Source organism: Theropithecus gelada, chromosome 1 (assembly GCF_003255815.1).
Source record: "Theropithecus gelada isolate Dixy chromosome 1, Tgel_1.0, whole genome shotgun sequence".
Classification (NCBI taxonomy): domain Eukaryota; kingdom Metazoa; phylum Chordata; class Mammalia; order Primates; family Cercopithecidae; genus Theropithecus; species Theropithecus gelada.
This window is the reverse complement of record NC_037668.1, coordinates 58,505,672-58,521,810: the sequence shown is the minus strand read 5'-3', so window position 1 is coordinate 58,521,810 and position 16,139 is coordinate 58,505,672. Positions and strand designations below refer to the sequence as shown.

Genomic DNA, 16,139 nt, shown 5'->3' with positions numbered 1-16,139 from the left:
TTTGCTTCTGTCTTTGCCCAAGCACCTTGGTTCAGTCTTTTGCTTTCTTCTTTTTTTGCCGTAGTGGCAAAAACCGCAATTACTTTTGCACCAACCTAATAGCACTTTGCTTCATGTTTGCTGTGTTGTTGTTTCCTTTTGAGAGAATTTACCCTGAAAATAGCCTTGCTTATGTGTTCACCTGCTTCTGCCGGCTTTGCACATTATGACAACCTGGTATACTATCATGAAAGGTGACAGGATCCCAGAACTGATTTTTGAGCTGAAAGGCTGCTGCTTTCTGTAAGCAATTTTACAAATTATGGACAAGACTATATTTACATATGTAGGGTGGAGGCTGGTACTTTTGGAAACCGTTCCTTGAGGTTTTTTGTTTGTTTGTTTGTTTTTTGAGAGAGTCTTGTCTGTCGCCCAGGCTGGAGTGCAGTGGCGAGATCTTGGTTCACTGCAACCTCTGCCTCCCTGGTTCAAGCAATTCTTGTGCCTCAGCCTCCTGAGTAGCTGGGACTACAAGTGTGCACCACCATACACAGCTAATTTTTGTGTTTTTTAGTAGAGACTGGGATCTCGCCATGTTGGCCATTCTAGTCTCGAACTCCTGACCTCAGGTGATCCACCTGCCTCAGCCTCCCAAAGTACTGGGATTACAGGCATGAGCCACCACACTGGGCCCCCTGTTCCTTGAGTTTTAAATAAAGATTTACAAGTTTCTGGGAAGAATGAACTCTTAAAAATTAAAGGACAAGAATGGTTTTGATCACCTTAGCGCTCTTTGCACTGTTATGTGGAGCATAAAACAAGTGAGGCCCTCCTTACGCTGACATTCTTTCTTCTGGAATACAAAAGAGTAGTTGCTCTTGCTTTGCACAAAATACGGGAGGAAAAAAAAATCAGAATTTTAGTTGGAGAAAGGGTATAACCAATGGGGAAAGAAATTTTATTTGTAATCTTCGGACAGGACATTTTTCTTTCTTTCTTTCTTTTTGTTTTTGGAGACGGAGTCTTGCTCTGTTGCCCAGGCTGGAGTTTAGTGGCACGAACTCAGCTCACTGCAACCTCCCCTCCTGGGTTCAAGGGATTCTCCTGCCTCAGCCTCCCAAGAAGCTGGGACTACAGGCGACCGCCACTATGCCCGGCCAATTTTTTTTTTTGTATTTTTAGTAAAGACAGGGTTTCACCGTGTTAGCCAGGATGATCTTGATCTCCTGACCTCGTGATCCTCCTGCCTCGGCCTCCCAAAGTGCTGGGATTATAGGCATGAGCCACTGCGCCCGGCCTTGCAGCGGACAGGACATTTTTGAGACTAAAAGGAGAAAAATAAGTTTAAAAATAATTCTTGAATTGTCCTTTGCATAGTTTACATTACTTTTCAGTATCCCCTCTGTGACCTGATTTGACAGTTATTTTACCTAGGTGTGATGTTTTTGAATACATTTATTGAGAACCTGTTGTGCTAGGCACTCACCAATAATATTTCTAATCATCACAGCAACTTGAATGATATTTTCTTTATCAATGAAAAGAGAATGAGGTTCTGGGCAGTTTAGTAAAATTTCCTAGGGCACTTCAAAGTTGTCTAATTCAGTGCTTCCCGACCCTAATGCTTAGCGTTGATCAGGGCTCTTTCCCATTTTACCCTGATCCCCACCCTCCCCCAAATGCCCTTAGGGCAATAAGCGGTATACCAGGAAGACTACTACTTATAACTGTTCATTTTCAAGGAAACTTAAGTATCTGCGCAATTAAATACCAGACAAATGTGTGTTTTGTCCTAACCTTGTTTAATTAGTAAACAACAAATTAGGTCCTTAAGAGCAAAGTGTGTGGCAAACTGCTTTGGTCCAGGCAGTAGCCCATGTCCATGAGATAGATTATAGAGCCACTTAATCTATAGATGAATCTATAGAGCCACTTAATCTATAGATGAAATCTATAGATGAATCTATAGATGAATCTATAGAGCCACTTAATCTATAGATGAAAATTATGCTGAGAAACCCAGAAATTAGATTTGGGAAGCAGAGATTTATTTTAGTGAGAGCAGAGTTTAATTATTTTTCCATTATCATTGGGTTATGGGTTAAATGGGAAAGGTAAACCTTTATTGTCAAGGAGAGGAAATGTTTTGTGCTTTCTGATTTTTTATTGTGTTCCTCTGAGAAATTCAACTCTCCAGGTATTTTTGTGCTCAAAAATGGTGGTTAAATACTATCTGAAACGTCTTAGTTTCCTGTGTAATAGCAGTTGAAAACATAATTAGAGGAAATAAGAGGGGGCATTTTAGCCAGTAAAGCTGATGACCAGAACCAAGAATGATAGAGTTCTGTGGAATTTTACTTTGTAAGCCTGATCACTGGTGCTTTGATCTAAAACTGTGCTGTTTTGCTTGAAGGGTACTTTGCATTTTTTTTGTTGAAGCTAGTATAAACTTCTCATGTTGGCTTATGGCCAGCGATCCCTGTGTTTCTCTGAAGCATGGAGTGATTTGTGAAGTCACTTTAATGGCATTACCAAGTATTGTTAAAAAATTAATGGAGGTTAGGAGATTTTATTTCCCTTCCAGTAATGAAGGGGAATAGCTTTTCTGTCCTTCCAAAATCTTGGAATAGCTTAGTGTTGTGGTTGGGAAGTATTTTGGTTAATGGAGTCTCTGTGTATAAAGGAAGTGAATTTTGCCTCTGGCATTCCATAGCTGAGGTTCCTAGCTGGGTTCATGCTCCAGCTTGAGTAACTTTGTCTGGTAGTTAGTACACATAGAGAAGTGTTTTAATAGTTGTAGATACTTTCTTTTTCAATAGGAGTCTACTTCGTAGTTAACTAATAGGGTCACTATTAGTTCCTTCCCCCCCCTCCTTAAAAATCTTGGCATGGGTTAAGTGAGTAATTCTAGTTATTTAAGTTGAGCCTCTATTGGATGGTTTGATCAGTGTCCCCACCCCTGTCCCCACCTTGCCTTAGGCCTCTCTGTGACTTTTACCAAATATATAGTAGTGCTCTGACCACAGTTGTGTAGTTGGAACACTTTAATTAAAGACCTTCAGGGCACGTGAGCATCTTCAGTACCCTTGTCTAAAAGAAAGTGTTGACTGCTGTACTTTCATCCTTTATGAATTCTTTAAAAGCATCTATTATTTTTAATTTGCAGCAGCTCTTGCCAGGTAAAAAGTTTTGGGAAACAGATGAATCCAGCAAAGATGGACCAAAAGGAATATTCCTGGGTGATCAATGGCGAGACAGTGCCTGGGGAACATCAGGTAATCTAGATCTAGCATCTGTACTGTGATTTATGCCTGTCTTAGAGCTCCTTTCCTCAGCAATTGGCAAGTCATGAATTTTACATCAGTGACATAAGCATGTCAAGCAGTGTCCTCTCCTGTAGTGTAATTGCCATTAAGGAGCTTATATGATGTAATTTATTAAAACATAATTAACACAAAATCAAATCTTCAGTATTTTTTGAAGTGCTAGCCACAGGGGAATGGTCTTATTTGAAACGACCATAATTTCAGCTGTAACGTTTTGTTCTGTACTGCTGTCAGCATACTTGGAATTAGAAAATCCACACCTGCCATTTGAAGTTCATGTTTCTTTTTCTCCCATTGCCCTTGTGTACCGTGTATGGAATGATCTATCTTTAAACGTGATTGGGACCAAATCAAGTCACTGGGCACGGACATTCTTCTGGCATACTACCCCTGAAGAGGGATGGGGAGAACTTATAAAGGTAGACACACTGACAGCAGAAAAAGTGACAGATGTTAGGGAGGAAGGAGACAGAAAACCCAAACAAGTGTCGTGTATTACAGCACAACGTAAGCATGGAACCTCATGATGGCAGTGAATTATCAGAAAAGAACAAATTACATTGTTTTTAAAAAGGGCAGTAAAATCATATTTTGTTTTAGTAATACTAATAAAATATATTTTAAAAATCCTTTTACTTATAAAGGGATAAACATTTTATCCACTCAGCTAGATAAACCAGATAAGCGAGATAAACTGTTGTATTCCTCTGCTATCCCGGATAAATGAGGAGTGTGTTCCATTTCCTTAGCTTATGTTGAATATCATACAGCGAAAGACATGATAGGAGGTTTTGGCTCAACTGACCTTGGCAAGTTTCCTGATTCCATTGGTTTATCCATGAGACGTCACTCATAATTTGTTTGAGCCTCTGGCTGCACTGTATCATGCTTGTGTATCTTTTTTGTAGATCATTCAGTTTCCCAGCCAATCATGGTGCAGAGAAGACCTGGTCAGAGTTTCCATGTGAACAGTGAGGTCAATTCTGTACTGTCCCCACGATCGGAGAGTGGGGGACTAGGCGTTAGCATGGTGGAGTATGTGTTGAGCTCATCCCCGGGCGATTCCTGTCTAAGAAAAGGAGGATTTGTAAGTTGGCTTGAGGAACTTGTTCCTATCTCTCTCTCTCTCTTTCTTTTTTCCCCTAAAGCAAAACATGCCTGTTTAGTTTCCTTAGATATTCACAGCATTAATTACAGGGTATTTTCAAACAACATTTGTTGTAAATAGAACTCAGCAAACATAGTAGGAGATGTAAACTAAACTTTTAAAAACTAAACTAATAATGTTTTCGGGGGGACACATTGATAGTCATGTGAGATGAGAACTGCAATCTTGATCACAGTTCATTGGTCTATTAGAAAACACCATTTTTACTTTAAAATAAAAACAAAAGGAGGGTGGTGAAGGAATTTAAAACATAAAGCTGATGATGGGATGTTAACAGGGAATTCCAGGTTTGAGAGCAGTGATTTGCCAATACCTGAGAAACCTTAATATAGATCAGATTATAGGGCTGTTCTTGTTTTGTTAGCTACGATTTAATTATAGAATCCTCTTTGGCCCTCCTTGAACGGCTTTGTTTCTCACACCTGGCCTGTCAAGAAGTTAGGGATTCTGTTAATTCTTTCTTATGAATTTTCCGATGCTAAATTGTAGTCAAATAAGTCTCTGTGTCTATAGCCTCTTTCTTTTTAAGTCTTAAGCATTTTTCCGTGAGCATCTGTGATAACCTTTCTCAAAACAATTTCTTTATCATTAACTTTCTATATTGAGAAGTCTTAAGATGTATTTCCATTTGAGTCTTCCTCATTTTGAATTCTGTGACTGTTGTCATATTCCAGGTCACAGATAGGAAGGCCGTGAGAGGCACTTGAATCTGTCTTCCCTCCCTTTCTCCTGTCTAAACGTGTTTTGTACTTTTTCAAAGCCATTTCTCCGAAGTCATTTCGGGCTGATACACCTGATAGTGGTCATTTAAGAGATTTTAATATAATTCTTTCTCACAAATTATATTAATAATATTATAACTTTATTTAATAGCATTTGTTGCTCAGTATTTCTTAGTGTTATACATCTTTTGCTAGGTATCAGAGGCTTGGTCCTGTTTTCCTTAATCCACGTTAAATTTTGTTAGAGAAACAGTAGTTCATTTTTGGTGCAGCTTCCTCAAGTGTCAAGTGCAGTTCTTAAGTACTAGCTATTCTAAAGCTGACCTGATTGCTTTTTGGTGTTTTGACCCTGCAGAGACCTAGGTCGGGTTTAGTAGCTTGTGAATCAGATAGGAGATGGCTCCTTTTATTTGAACCTTCCCAAGGGGCTGCTTGGGAAGAACAAGATCTACCCTTTGGATGTGAGTTATTTCTCTTTTTTCACCCTATCCCCAGCTCACCTCTTTTTCTGTCCTCACTCTTTCCTCATCTTATGAGCACAGATTCCTCAGCAGAAATTAGTGTTGTGCGTCAGTAGGTTGCTAGTGTGGTGAACTGGAACCTGTGACTCTAGCTGTGAATTCTCTGTCGTGTGTGATCAGTTTCCAATTCTTGGGCACTAACCAGGAGGCGTGTGCCTGCATTACTGTGAAGCTTGTAGGAGGCAGAAAAATAGTTGGAATTAGGAGAAAGATACATGGTGGGATTGAATCATTTTGCCACTTATTTTTCTCTTTTTAAACAATCATCTCATACAGTTATTTTGATGACAAAAACTGTATCATTTGTCCTGGGAGACTGGTGATTTACCTCTATTACAAAAGAATTGTGACTAGAGGAGGTTAAGACTTCAGGCTAGATAGATGGGGTCAGAAGATTGGACTCTAACCATCAAGATAATTTACTGAGCTTCTGAGGTATGCATAAAGATAAATGAAAATTTTGAGGTATGCATAAAAATAAATGAAAATTCTCCAAATTTGTGTTCCAGCTTCTTTTAGAAGGAAGATCATGGGTAATGGAATATTATCCCATAGTTTAACTTAGATTGTATCTATAGAGTGATAGAAGCAGACTGATCTAGTGACATTAAGCCACTTGTTGGCATATACAGTCTTCTGGTGTCTGGAGACCTGTGGCTCAGTGAACCAGTTATCTTTATTATCGTTATTATTATTGAGATGGAGTTTCACTCTCGTCGCCCAGGCTGGAGTGCAGTGGCATGATCTTGGCTCATTGCAACCTCCACTTCCAGGGTTCAAGCGATTTTCCTGCCTTAGCCTCCTGAGTAGCTGGGATTACAGGTGCCTGCCACCATGGCCAGCTAATTTTTGTATTTTTAGTATAGAGACGGGGTTTCACCATGTTGGCCAGGCTGGTCTCAAACTCCTGACCTCAGGTGATCTTCCCACCTTGGCCTCCCAGAGTGCTGGGATTACAAGCATGAGCCACTGCGCCCGGCCAGTGAACTGATTATCAGCTTTGTGGTTGTATCCTCTTGATTTTATACGTAACCTGGCTTTGCTCTGCCTGTTGGTCAGGATGACACCTGACCAAAGCTCTTTTTGTGGAAGCCTGGGTCACTTTGTGGTTGTCATAGTATGTATGCCTCTTCTTGAGGAAAGTGAGCCTTTTCTTTTTAAGTCTAGTCTATCATTTAAAGTGTTTAATTCAGAGAACCAGGAAGATAGGATATCGGCTTCTTGTAGATAATTGTTCTAAAGGAGGAGTGGTACTTGGTAGTATATGGGGTCAGGGCATACAGGTATTTTTACTTTTGGGGTAGCTGTATCAACATTAACTCCAGTAAGCCTCACTTTAATCCTGAGAGCTGAAAACATCATCTCTGACAGTATAGTGATTGTAGACCTCAAAGCAAGTAACTAAGAACACTGACAACAGATAATCTATACTCTAACTTTTCAGGTAAAGGTGGTTCAGAACTAAAATAAATCTCTCTGTAGTAGTTTACCATTTTCAGTGAACTTTCCTGCTTATAGCTAGATTGAAGCTGTTTAGCTCTTTGTCTAGCTTGAATTCATTTTGATTGTACAAATGGTCTCCGTTTAGTGGTTTTGGCTTCTGTGATAAGAGTACATTCTGGCTAACAAGAAGAATCTGGCAACCGTATTTTGTTCTGAGCATTCACTGTAAATTTTTGGTAGTATTCTACATAGGAATCTCAAACTTCAGGAGAGCAGCTTTCAGAATAATAGAGCTCAAAATATCAGTCAAATCTTTTACTTTTCTTTTCGTATCCTTTATTTTATTTATTCTTGGAGTAGAACAGTTGCCCGCCCCACAGCCCCCCATGGTTCAGGGTGGTTACAAAATGAGATGTAATTATTGTTTTTTTGAGGCCCGTGGGTGAGATTGCCATCTAAGGACCCTGCTGTCTGGAATACCAGCTGATCTTTTTCAAATAGGTGGAAGCCTAGCCAGCCACAAAGTGGATCATGATTTCCACCTTTCTGGTTTATGGTGCCCAGGGAAATGAGAAGACCACTCTAAACTTCGATTAGGGTAATGACCAACTTTAACCTCACAGAAGAAAGATTTTTAGAAAAAATATATTGGGAAGGTCTTTCTGTTTGTTCTGTAGAGAGTATCTGCTTTTTGATCTAGAGGATATGTACACATTCATAGTGTACATCTATTTGGGCCATGAAATTTAATGACTTGTTTGTCGAGGTTTCACTGCATTTACTTTAGGTAATCAGTGCTACTACTTTACTTTCATAGGTTTTGTTTGAAAACTTCCGTACAGTGTAATGCAGATAGAAGTCAGGGGTTTGAGTTTCCAATGGACCTTAATTCATCTGCAAAATGGGGATAATCAAAACATGACAAAGTAATTCATATGGCTATGTAGCATATGTGAAAATGCTTTGTAAACATTAAAAGTCTTACTACTCAAAGTCAGTGGGCCAACAGCATTAGCATCGCCTGGGAGCTTATCAGAAACTCAGAATCTCAGATCATACCTCAGAGCGAATGAATCAAAACCTGCATTTTGACAAGACCACCCAGATGATTTGTATGCACATTAAAGTTTGATAAGCACTGCTATCATATACATATCTCAGAAAACTCGGCTGGACAACGAGTCTAATGATTAGAGCCTTAAAAGTTTCCTGGGGGAAAAAACATAGTATGTCCAGCAGTTTTTAAGCCTTGGTGGGGAGGACTGGTGAGGGCACTGTGAAAAAGGCAATGGGGAAAAAATGTGAAAATTGGATAAAGTATTTTTTTAAAAAGACAACTGTACTTTCATGAATTTCCTTATTTAGTCCTTGGAACAACACTTTGAGGTAGATACTATTGTCTCTATTAATTTATAGATGAGAAAAATGAGTCTTTAGAGGGGAAGTGGGGGACTGAATTCAAACTTTGTTCTAATTTTAATTTTTAGCTATATTGCTTTCTACTGTGCCATACTGGCATTGTTTGTGAGTAGAAATCCTCAAAAAAGGATCAGATTTAATATGTTAAATTAAGAAGTATTTCACGTGGCTAGCAGTTTCAAACTTATAATTTTTAATATTTGAAAAAAATTTTTTTTTTAAAATTTTTTTGAGACAGTCTCTTTCTGTCACCTGGGCTGGAAGGCAATGGTGTGATCTTAGCTCACTGCAACTTCCACTTACTGGGTTCAAGTGATTCTTGTGCCTCAGCCTCCCAAGTAGCTGGGACTACAGGAGTGCATGCATCACCACAGCCAGCTAATTTATATTTGAAAATTTGAATTACCAGTAGAGCTTGGCATTGTTGTACTTTAAAGGAATTAGACATTTCAGTTATTTGGCATTTTGTGAAAATGGGTAAGTGTGTGCAGGAGAAACCAATGTTTTAGTTAACACTGTTACAGTTTTTGGACTCAGTGTGTCAAGCAGGTATAAAATACTTCTTTGTAGAAAGAAGGGAGGAAAATTACTAATCCCATTAAATATGACTTCTGCTGTGTGAAGCTTTCTTTTAAGATCACTGCAGTAAGAGTAGTAAATAGATTTGAAATCTTCTGATTTCATTCAGAATAGGTATATTAGGAAGTATTCCCCCCTTTATGTGAGTCTTTTGAGGAAGCTGAGCCATAAGTGCATGGATTCTGACCTCAACAATATGTAGTCCTAACTCCATCTGCTTTTCTCCCAGTTCTTTGATATTTAGCAGTTTCTCTGCCTTTCTGTAAGTATGGGATCTCTCAGCACCCATCTTGGTTCCACTCTTGAGATTTCAATTGGGCCAGGCCACTTGAAATTTGAGCATTTTACTGAAGTTTGTATTTGAGCACTATAGCTTTGGGTTAACATTCAGCTAAAGAAAGCCCATAATTAAAAGATTCTGTTAAGCCTTTTTAATTTATTCATTTAGCTAATAGACTTTTCCAGTACTGTATGTCCTAGATAATATGTAATAAAAAAGCAAATCACAAACTATGCCTTTCTGATGCTTATGTTGAATTTAATTACCTTGGTTCTTAGTTGTGGATACTTATCAGAGCTATTTGAGCAGAAGCTTTTCACAACATTTGCAGGAACCTCTACATACCAATCAGATCAATCTCTGGTGCAGAGGGTGGGCTCAGCCACCTGTGAATTTGAAAAAGATTGCGTTGCTTAACCTTAATCATAGAACCACTGCTTTGTGAAAATGACAGTGCCCCTGGGAGGGCCATATTGGCTATATACTTGTATTTGAGATTTAAACCACTTAATTGGGACATTTAAGATTTTTATTCTTGATGTCGTGTATAGTGTTACATAAGAAATACCATCCCAGTGCGTCTATTACTACTATTATATTACATTTGTGTAAAATGGCTTATCTTTATAAAACTTTTACACATGCATTATTTCATTGTTATTCATAGTAAACAAAGTCTGAGAGATTGAATAACCTGTCCAAAGTCCTGTGACCAGTAAGTGTTAACAGTTGGGATAGAATGTAGGTTCTGTGTACCCTGGTTCAGTACTTTTTTTTTTTGAGACAGAGTCTTGCTCTGTCGCCCTGGCTGGAGTGCGGTGGTGCGATCTTGGCTCACTGCAACTTCCGCCTCTTGGGTTCAAGCGATTGTCCTGCCTCAGCCTCCTGAGTAGCTGGGATTACAGGTGTGCGCTACCACGTCTGGCTAATGTTTGTATTTTTAGTAGAGATGGAGTTTCACCATGTTGCCAGGGTGGTCTTGAACTCCTGACCTCAGATGATCCACCTGCCTCGGTCTCCCAAAGTGCTGGGATTACAGGCGTGAGCTACTGCGCCTAGCGAGTTCACTACTTTTTAAAAGACTGGGCTAGGTGTTATGGCTTACACTTGTAATCCCAGAGCTTTGGGAGACTGAGGAAGGAGGCCCATCACTTGAACCTAGGAGTTTGAATTTAGCCTGTGAAACATAGCAAGACCCCATCTCTACAAAAAATATAAAAATCAGCCAGGCATGGTATGTGCACCTGTAGTCATAGCTGCTTGGCAGGCTAAGGTGGGAGGATTGCAAAAAAAAAAAAAAAAAATCACATAGCTGTGAATAGTTTATCTTAAATATTTTTCAGAAGTGTAAAATTTTCATAAAACTTAACAGCCCATTTATACCTTTCCTATTGTCTCTAGGGTCTTCATGTTTTTAAGATACCATTTTAAGTATCTTGAACCTGATAACTGCTGTCTATTAATGAAATAAAGACAGGGTCTCACTTTGTCCCCAGACTGGAGTGCATTGGTAGTGCATATTTTGTTTTTAGCATTCACTGTAAATTTTTGGTAGTATTCCCCATAGGAATCTCAGACTTCAGGAGAGCAACTTTTAGAATAATAGGAGAGCTCAAAATATCAGTCAGGTCTTTTATTTTTATTTTCTTTTCATATCCTTTATTTTATTTATTCTTGAAGTAGAACAGGTGCCCGCCCCACAGCTCACTGCAGCTTTGAACCCCTGAGCTCAAGTGGTCTTCCTGCCTCAGTCTCCTTAGTAACAAGGACTACAGGCGCATGCTACCTCGCCTAGCTAATTTTCTTTTAAACTTTTTTGTAGAAACGGCGTCTCCTCTCTGTTGCCCAGGCTTGCCTTGAACTCTGGGCCTCAACCTAGATCCTTCTGCTTCTGCCTCCCAAAGTGCTAGGATTACAGGCATGAACCACTGCATGCAGCTGATACCATCTCTTAATAGTAGACTTTTGACAGAATGGTTTCCTATTTGTGCTTTTGTTTTTATTCAGAAGTCAGACTTCTGCCACCTGTTTTTATGGAGGGCCATTGTTGATTTCTTGAGTTTTTTTTTTCTTCTTCTTTTAAGTAAACTCTCTATTGAAATATGACCTATGTTCAGAGAAGTGTACGAGCCATAAATGTTCATCTTCTTGAATTTCCTCAAAATCAAAACACCCATATAACACTTACCTAGATCAAGAATTAGAAAATTCCCTTGGGTCTCCCACGCTCTAAAAGAAGGAATCTACTATTTTGGTTAGGCATCAATAGTTTATTCAGAGTAGAAAACCAGGTATTTTGTAGGAATGGCCTGTACGATATTGGTAAAATGCAGCACATTGCAGGGAAATATTTGAAAATCTGTCCCATGGCAGTATGAACTGAGAATGTAAATTAGTGACTTAGAGTGCAACTTAGTGGTCAAGATTTCAGGCCAGGCCAGGCATGGTGGCGCATGCCTGTAATCTCAGCTGCTGGGGAGGCTGAGGCAGGAGGATCACTTGAACCTGGGAGGCAGAGGTTTCAGTGAGCTGAGATCGCACCACTGCAATCCAGCCTGGGCAACAGAGCAAGATTCTGTCTTAAAAAACAACAACAACAACACAAAAGAGATTTCAGGCCATTCAGCTTATAGATGAGCTGAGCAGGTTCTCAGTAAAGCCCTTGTGAAGAGCCCCTGAGGAAAGATAATGCAGAGCATTGATTTGACTAGTGCACATCCCCCGCAACCAGCTGTCTTGCTTGTTGAAACTTCCTACTGCTGCTTTATCCTCCTTTCTTTCCCCCCCTTTTTAAAAATAAATAAATAAATAAATAAAAGAGTTTTACTCTTGTTGCCTAGGCTGGAGTGCAATGGCGCAATCTCAGCTCACTCCAACCTCTGCCTCTTGGGTTCAAGCGATTGTCCTGCCTCTGCCTCCTGAGTAGCTGGGATTACAGGTGCTGCCTAATTTTTGTATTTTTAGTGGAGACAAGGTTTCACCATGTTAGCCAGGCTGGTCTCAAACTCCTGACCGCAAGTGATCCTGCCTGGCCCTTCCAAAGTGCTGGGATTACAGGTGTGAGTCCCCGTGCCTGGCCCTTTCTGTGCATTTTTGCCTACAGACCTTTTGAACTCCTTTTGAGAAATTGGAGCTGAACTGTTTCTTCTGAGCCAGTGATTTGATTTGTAGACTTATGGAAGAAGATGACTTAGGCTAGGCAGTGGGATGATTCTTGTAATATTCTTTTGCTGTTGACATTAATGGTTTCTGATTCAGGCATAGTTGTCATCTAGACCATATTACCACCCCCGGGACTCTTACTTAATGATGATAAAGACAACAGGAAGATCATTCTTATTTTAACAGTTCAGTTTTGCAGGATTTTTTTGTTCCTTTTAATTTTCTTCATCACTTTTAGCAGGCACTGCAATCAGTGCTAGGGATATAAAAATGAATACACAGCTTTAGTCAGTTTTGCCTCTGCGGGTATGGAGGAAGCTATTGCCTTTGGATATTTTAAAAGATCTTTTTGTCTTTAGAACCCTATCATATTCCCATCTCAGCTTTGGGGAATCTCAATGTGGTGCGTAATTGGCTATCGTTCAGTCCTTTTGAATCAATAACAGCCACATACTTTAAAGATTGTATTCTGAAAGGCACATCTCAATGGCCAAATCAAAGCTATGATTTACTGTCTTGATGCCGCATGAAGCTAAGTTGTATATCCTTTCTCAGTTCCTTGTCATATTTGTTCCTTTTTTATATTATCTTTTTCTGTATCACATTTGAACAGAGAATAACTTCAGAAGTAAAATGGGCTCTAAAGTAGTAGTTGAAAGGTTTAAGAATGTCAGCCTTTCTGGGCCAGTGATCTCTTAAGAGCGTCTGTTGGTTTTGCATCTACAGGCCCATCCACAGTCAGTCTATTTATAACTGAGTGTCGGCTGCTGTGTCCTCCATTGTTGATTTCTCCCCATTGACATTTGGTTTTGGTGACTGGAAATGCTTTGCAGCCACTCCGATCTTCTATTGAGTGGATCTTGCCTTGTACCAGGAACTTGAACTTGGTCCATGTGCATTTCTCTTCCTTAAACTAGGAGTCAGTGGTGGGGAAAAGCAAGGCTGTTTCCCTCTAGTTTTGCAAAAACAAAGGTTAAACCCTTAACCCTTTGATGTAAGGTTCTGCAAATCTCTTTGTACTATGTCCAGTCACTATACCAAATCTTTTCTTTTGGAAACCAAGGGTCACTATACCAAATCTTTTCTTTTGGAAACCAAGGTACATGTACTTTATATGTCCAGGGCTTAACTTGGGATGTTGGTAAGAGGAGATAGACTTAATTTCTGTAGAAGGCAGGACATAAACATGACATGTCTAGCACTAAATTCTTTTAGGCCCAGTGTTTCAAGCTTTGTAGTTTGAAACACTTGAGACAGAAATTCTCTTGCGTCAAATGCTTCAATTTAACATACTCCCACTTAAAGATCTCATGAATAATCTTTGTTACCGGTAGATGGTAGAAGATAGTTATTAGAGTACTTTTGGTGAAAGAATCTCATAGTTAGAGTTAACTTGTTTTGAGGCATTAAAAAACTTAAGGGTCATCAGAGTATTGTTGATGCATACCTGTGAGGCTTATAGGGTAGAGCTGGGAGGTGACGCAAATTGACAGGGCATATATCCCAAGATCAGGTACAGAATAATTGAGTTGATATGATGTCAGACCACACTTGGCTCAATATTTAGAAGTAAGGGAGGAATTTACATAGTGCAGTGGAGAAGTATGAAATTCTTTTTACAGGCATAATAATTTTTTCTTCTATGCTATTAACTGTCATACCTGGGGCTTATTAAGAGTCATGCTATTATGTAGAGTTAGGTTTGGGAGTAGAGAACTTGACCAAGAGCTGTAGAGTTATGGCTGGGCTTTGGGTAGGAAGGAAAAAAAGGAAGGAAGAAAATGGGTTGATGGGACATTGGATATAGTAAGACTGTTCTGAACTCTGTAACATAAATGTATGTCTGTCTCCCCCATTTGGCAAGACCTTCTGCAGTGTTCCTGCCTCTGTGTTGTTTGTTAATTAGATTGTAATGTGTGAAAGGGCACAACACCATCCTCTTCTGAGTAGCATCTAGTATAGTCTGGTGCCCACAACGGTTGCCCATTATTATTAGTTGATGACTATTAGTGAAGCTGAAGCTATTTTTTAAACAGGGCCCAAGGGATGCAGACAGTGATGAAAACGACAAAGGTGAAAAGAAGAACAAGGGTACGTTTGATGGAGATAAGCTAGGAGATTTGAAGGAGGAGGGTGATGTGATGGACAAGACCAATGGTTTACCAGTGCAGAATGGGATTGATGCAGACGTCAAAGATTTTAGGTTTGTATGTTTTACACTTCTGATTTTTGAATGTGGGCTATGGGGTTTTGTTTGTTTTGATTTAGTTTTACTTTGATTTTCGTTTTCTTCCCCTCCTCATGTTTCCTTTTTAAGAATCCAATCTAGTGTAGGCTATGCTACAAAGATTGTAAATTAACTGGAGAGGTGGAATTTTGTAAAAGTTGTTAATGCCTAAAGCATTGCCAAAATGGTAGATTTTGCATTCGCATAGAACTCTACAATTTGAAGAAGGATTCCAGAGAAGACTATTTCAGTGATTCTCAAATATTAAAATCACCTAGGATAGATGCCTTCAGACCTTTCTTAAGTTTCTCCCAAGTTACTGTATTAGAGAGCTATGGTTACTAATGGAGTATGTCATATCCCTCTGGTGATTTAGAGGGAGAAACAGTTGAGAACTTGTGCATTATCTCATTTGAGTCTCATGAGCTCCTTTTGAGGTAGGTGGACCAGGTATCATTTTCCTCATTTTGAAGAACCAGAGATGCAGCTTAAATGATTTGTTCTTAATCATATCTCTTCTGCAGATGCCTCTCATCCCATCTCTGGTCATGATTAATTTACAGGTTTTACCCTATTATTTAACTTACACAGTATTAAAATAATGTATATTTATCTTCCACAGTTGGCACATATTCTTCTTGAAAAATCTATAAAAATCCTTGTCCAGTTATATACAGGTAGAGGATTTTTTTTAAATCTCCAGTGTGATAGTACAGGTAGAGAATTTAATTTTGAGTAATTTTAATATCAGTCTAAAGCTAATGTGTGCTTGCGCGCGCGCACACACACACACCCCTTTGCTTATTCTAATGTCTGCCAAAGTAAAAATGAAAGTGTATTTTGCACCATCGTTGTAGGACAAATATTAGTTGTTTCGTATTCCTAATCTAATTATCGTTATGTTGCATGTGTGAATAATTACAGTGTTAAACATTTTTAAAATTATTTATTTAGTTTTTGGAGACAGGGTCTCACTCTCTTACCCAGGCTGGAGTGCAGTGACATGAAGCTCACTGCAGCCCCCACTTCCTGGGTTCAAGCAATCTTCCCACCTCAGCCTCCCGAGTAGCTGGGACTACAGCCACGCACCACCATGCCTGGCTAATTTTTATATCTTTTGTAGAGACGGGGTTTCGCCATATTGCCTAGGCTGGTCTTGAACTCCTGAGCTCAAGTGGTCTGCCTGCCTTGGCCTCCCAAAGTGCTGAGATTACAGGCATGAGCCACCATGCCCGGCCTAAATTACAATCTTTAGAAGAAATTTAAGGCACAGGGTAATAAATACTTACCTAAGGTCTTTCAGATGAGTTCAG

At 39.4% G+C, this 16,139-nt stretch overlaps 1 protein-coding gene across 7 annotated transcripts in view; it reads left to right on the top strand.

The window, feature by feature from the left end:
• PUM1 (pumilio RNA binding family member 1) overlaps positions 1-16,139 on the top strand; it is a 137,494-nt gene that overhangs the window by 58,324 nt on the left and 63,031 nt on the right. For 5 of the 7 annotated variants that reach the window (XM_025361132.1, XM_025361215.1, XM_025361567.1 and 2 more), the window contains exons 4-6: positions 3,146-3,254; positions 4,214-4,392; positions 14,636-14,802. In XM_025361132.1, coding sequence (XP_025216917.1) covers positions 3,146-3,254; positions 4,214-4,392; positions 14,636-14,802 — 455 coding nt within the window. The remainder of the gene's footprint in view (positions 1-3,145; positions 3,255-4,213; positions 4,393-14,635; positions 14,803-16,139) is intronic. The other 2 variants (XM_025361479.1, XM_025361655.1) reach the window with 1 other exon arrangement.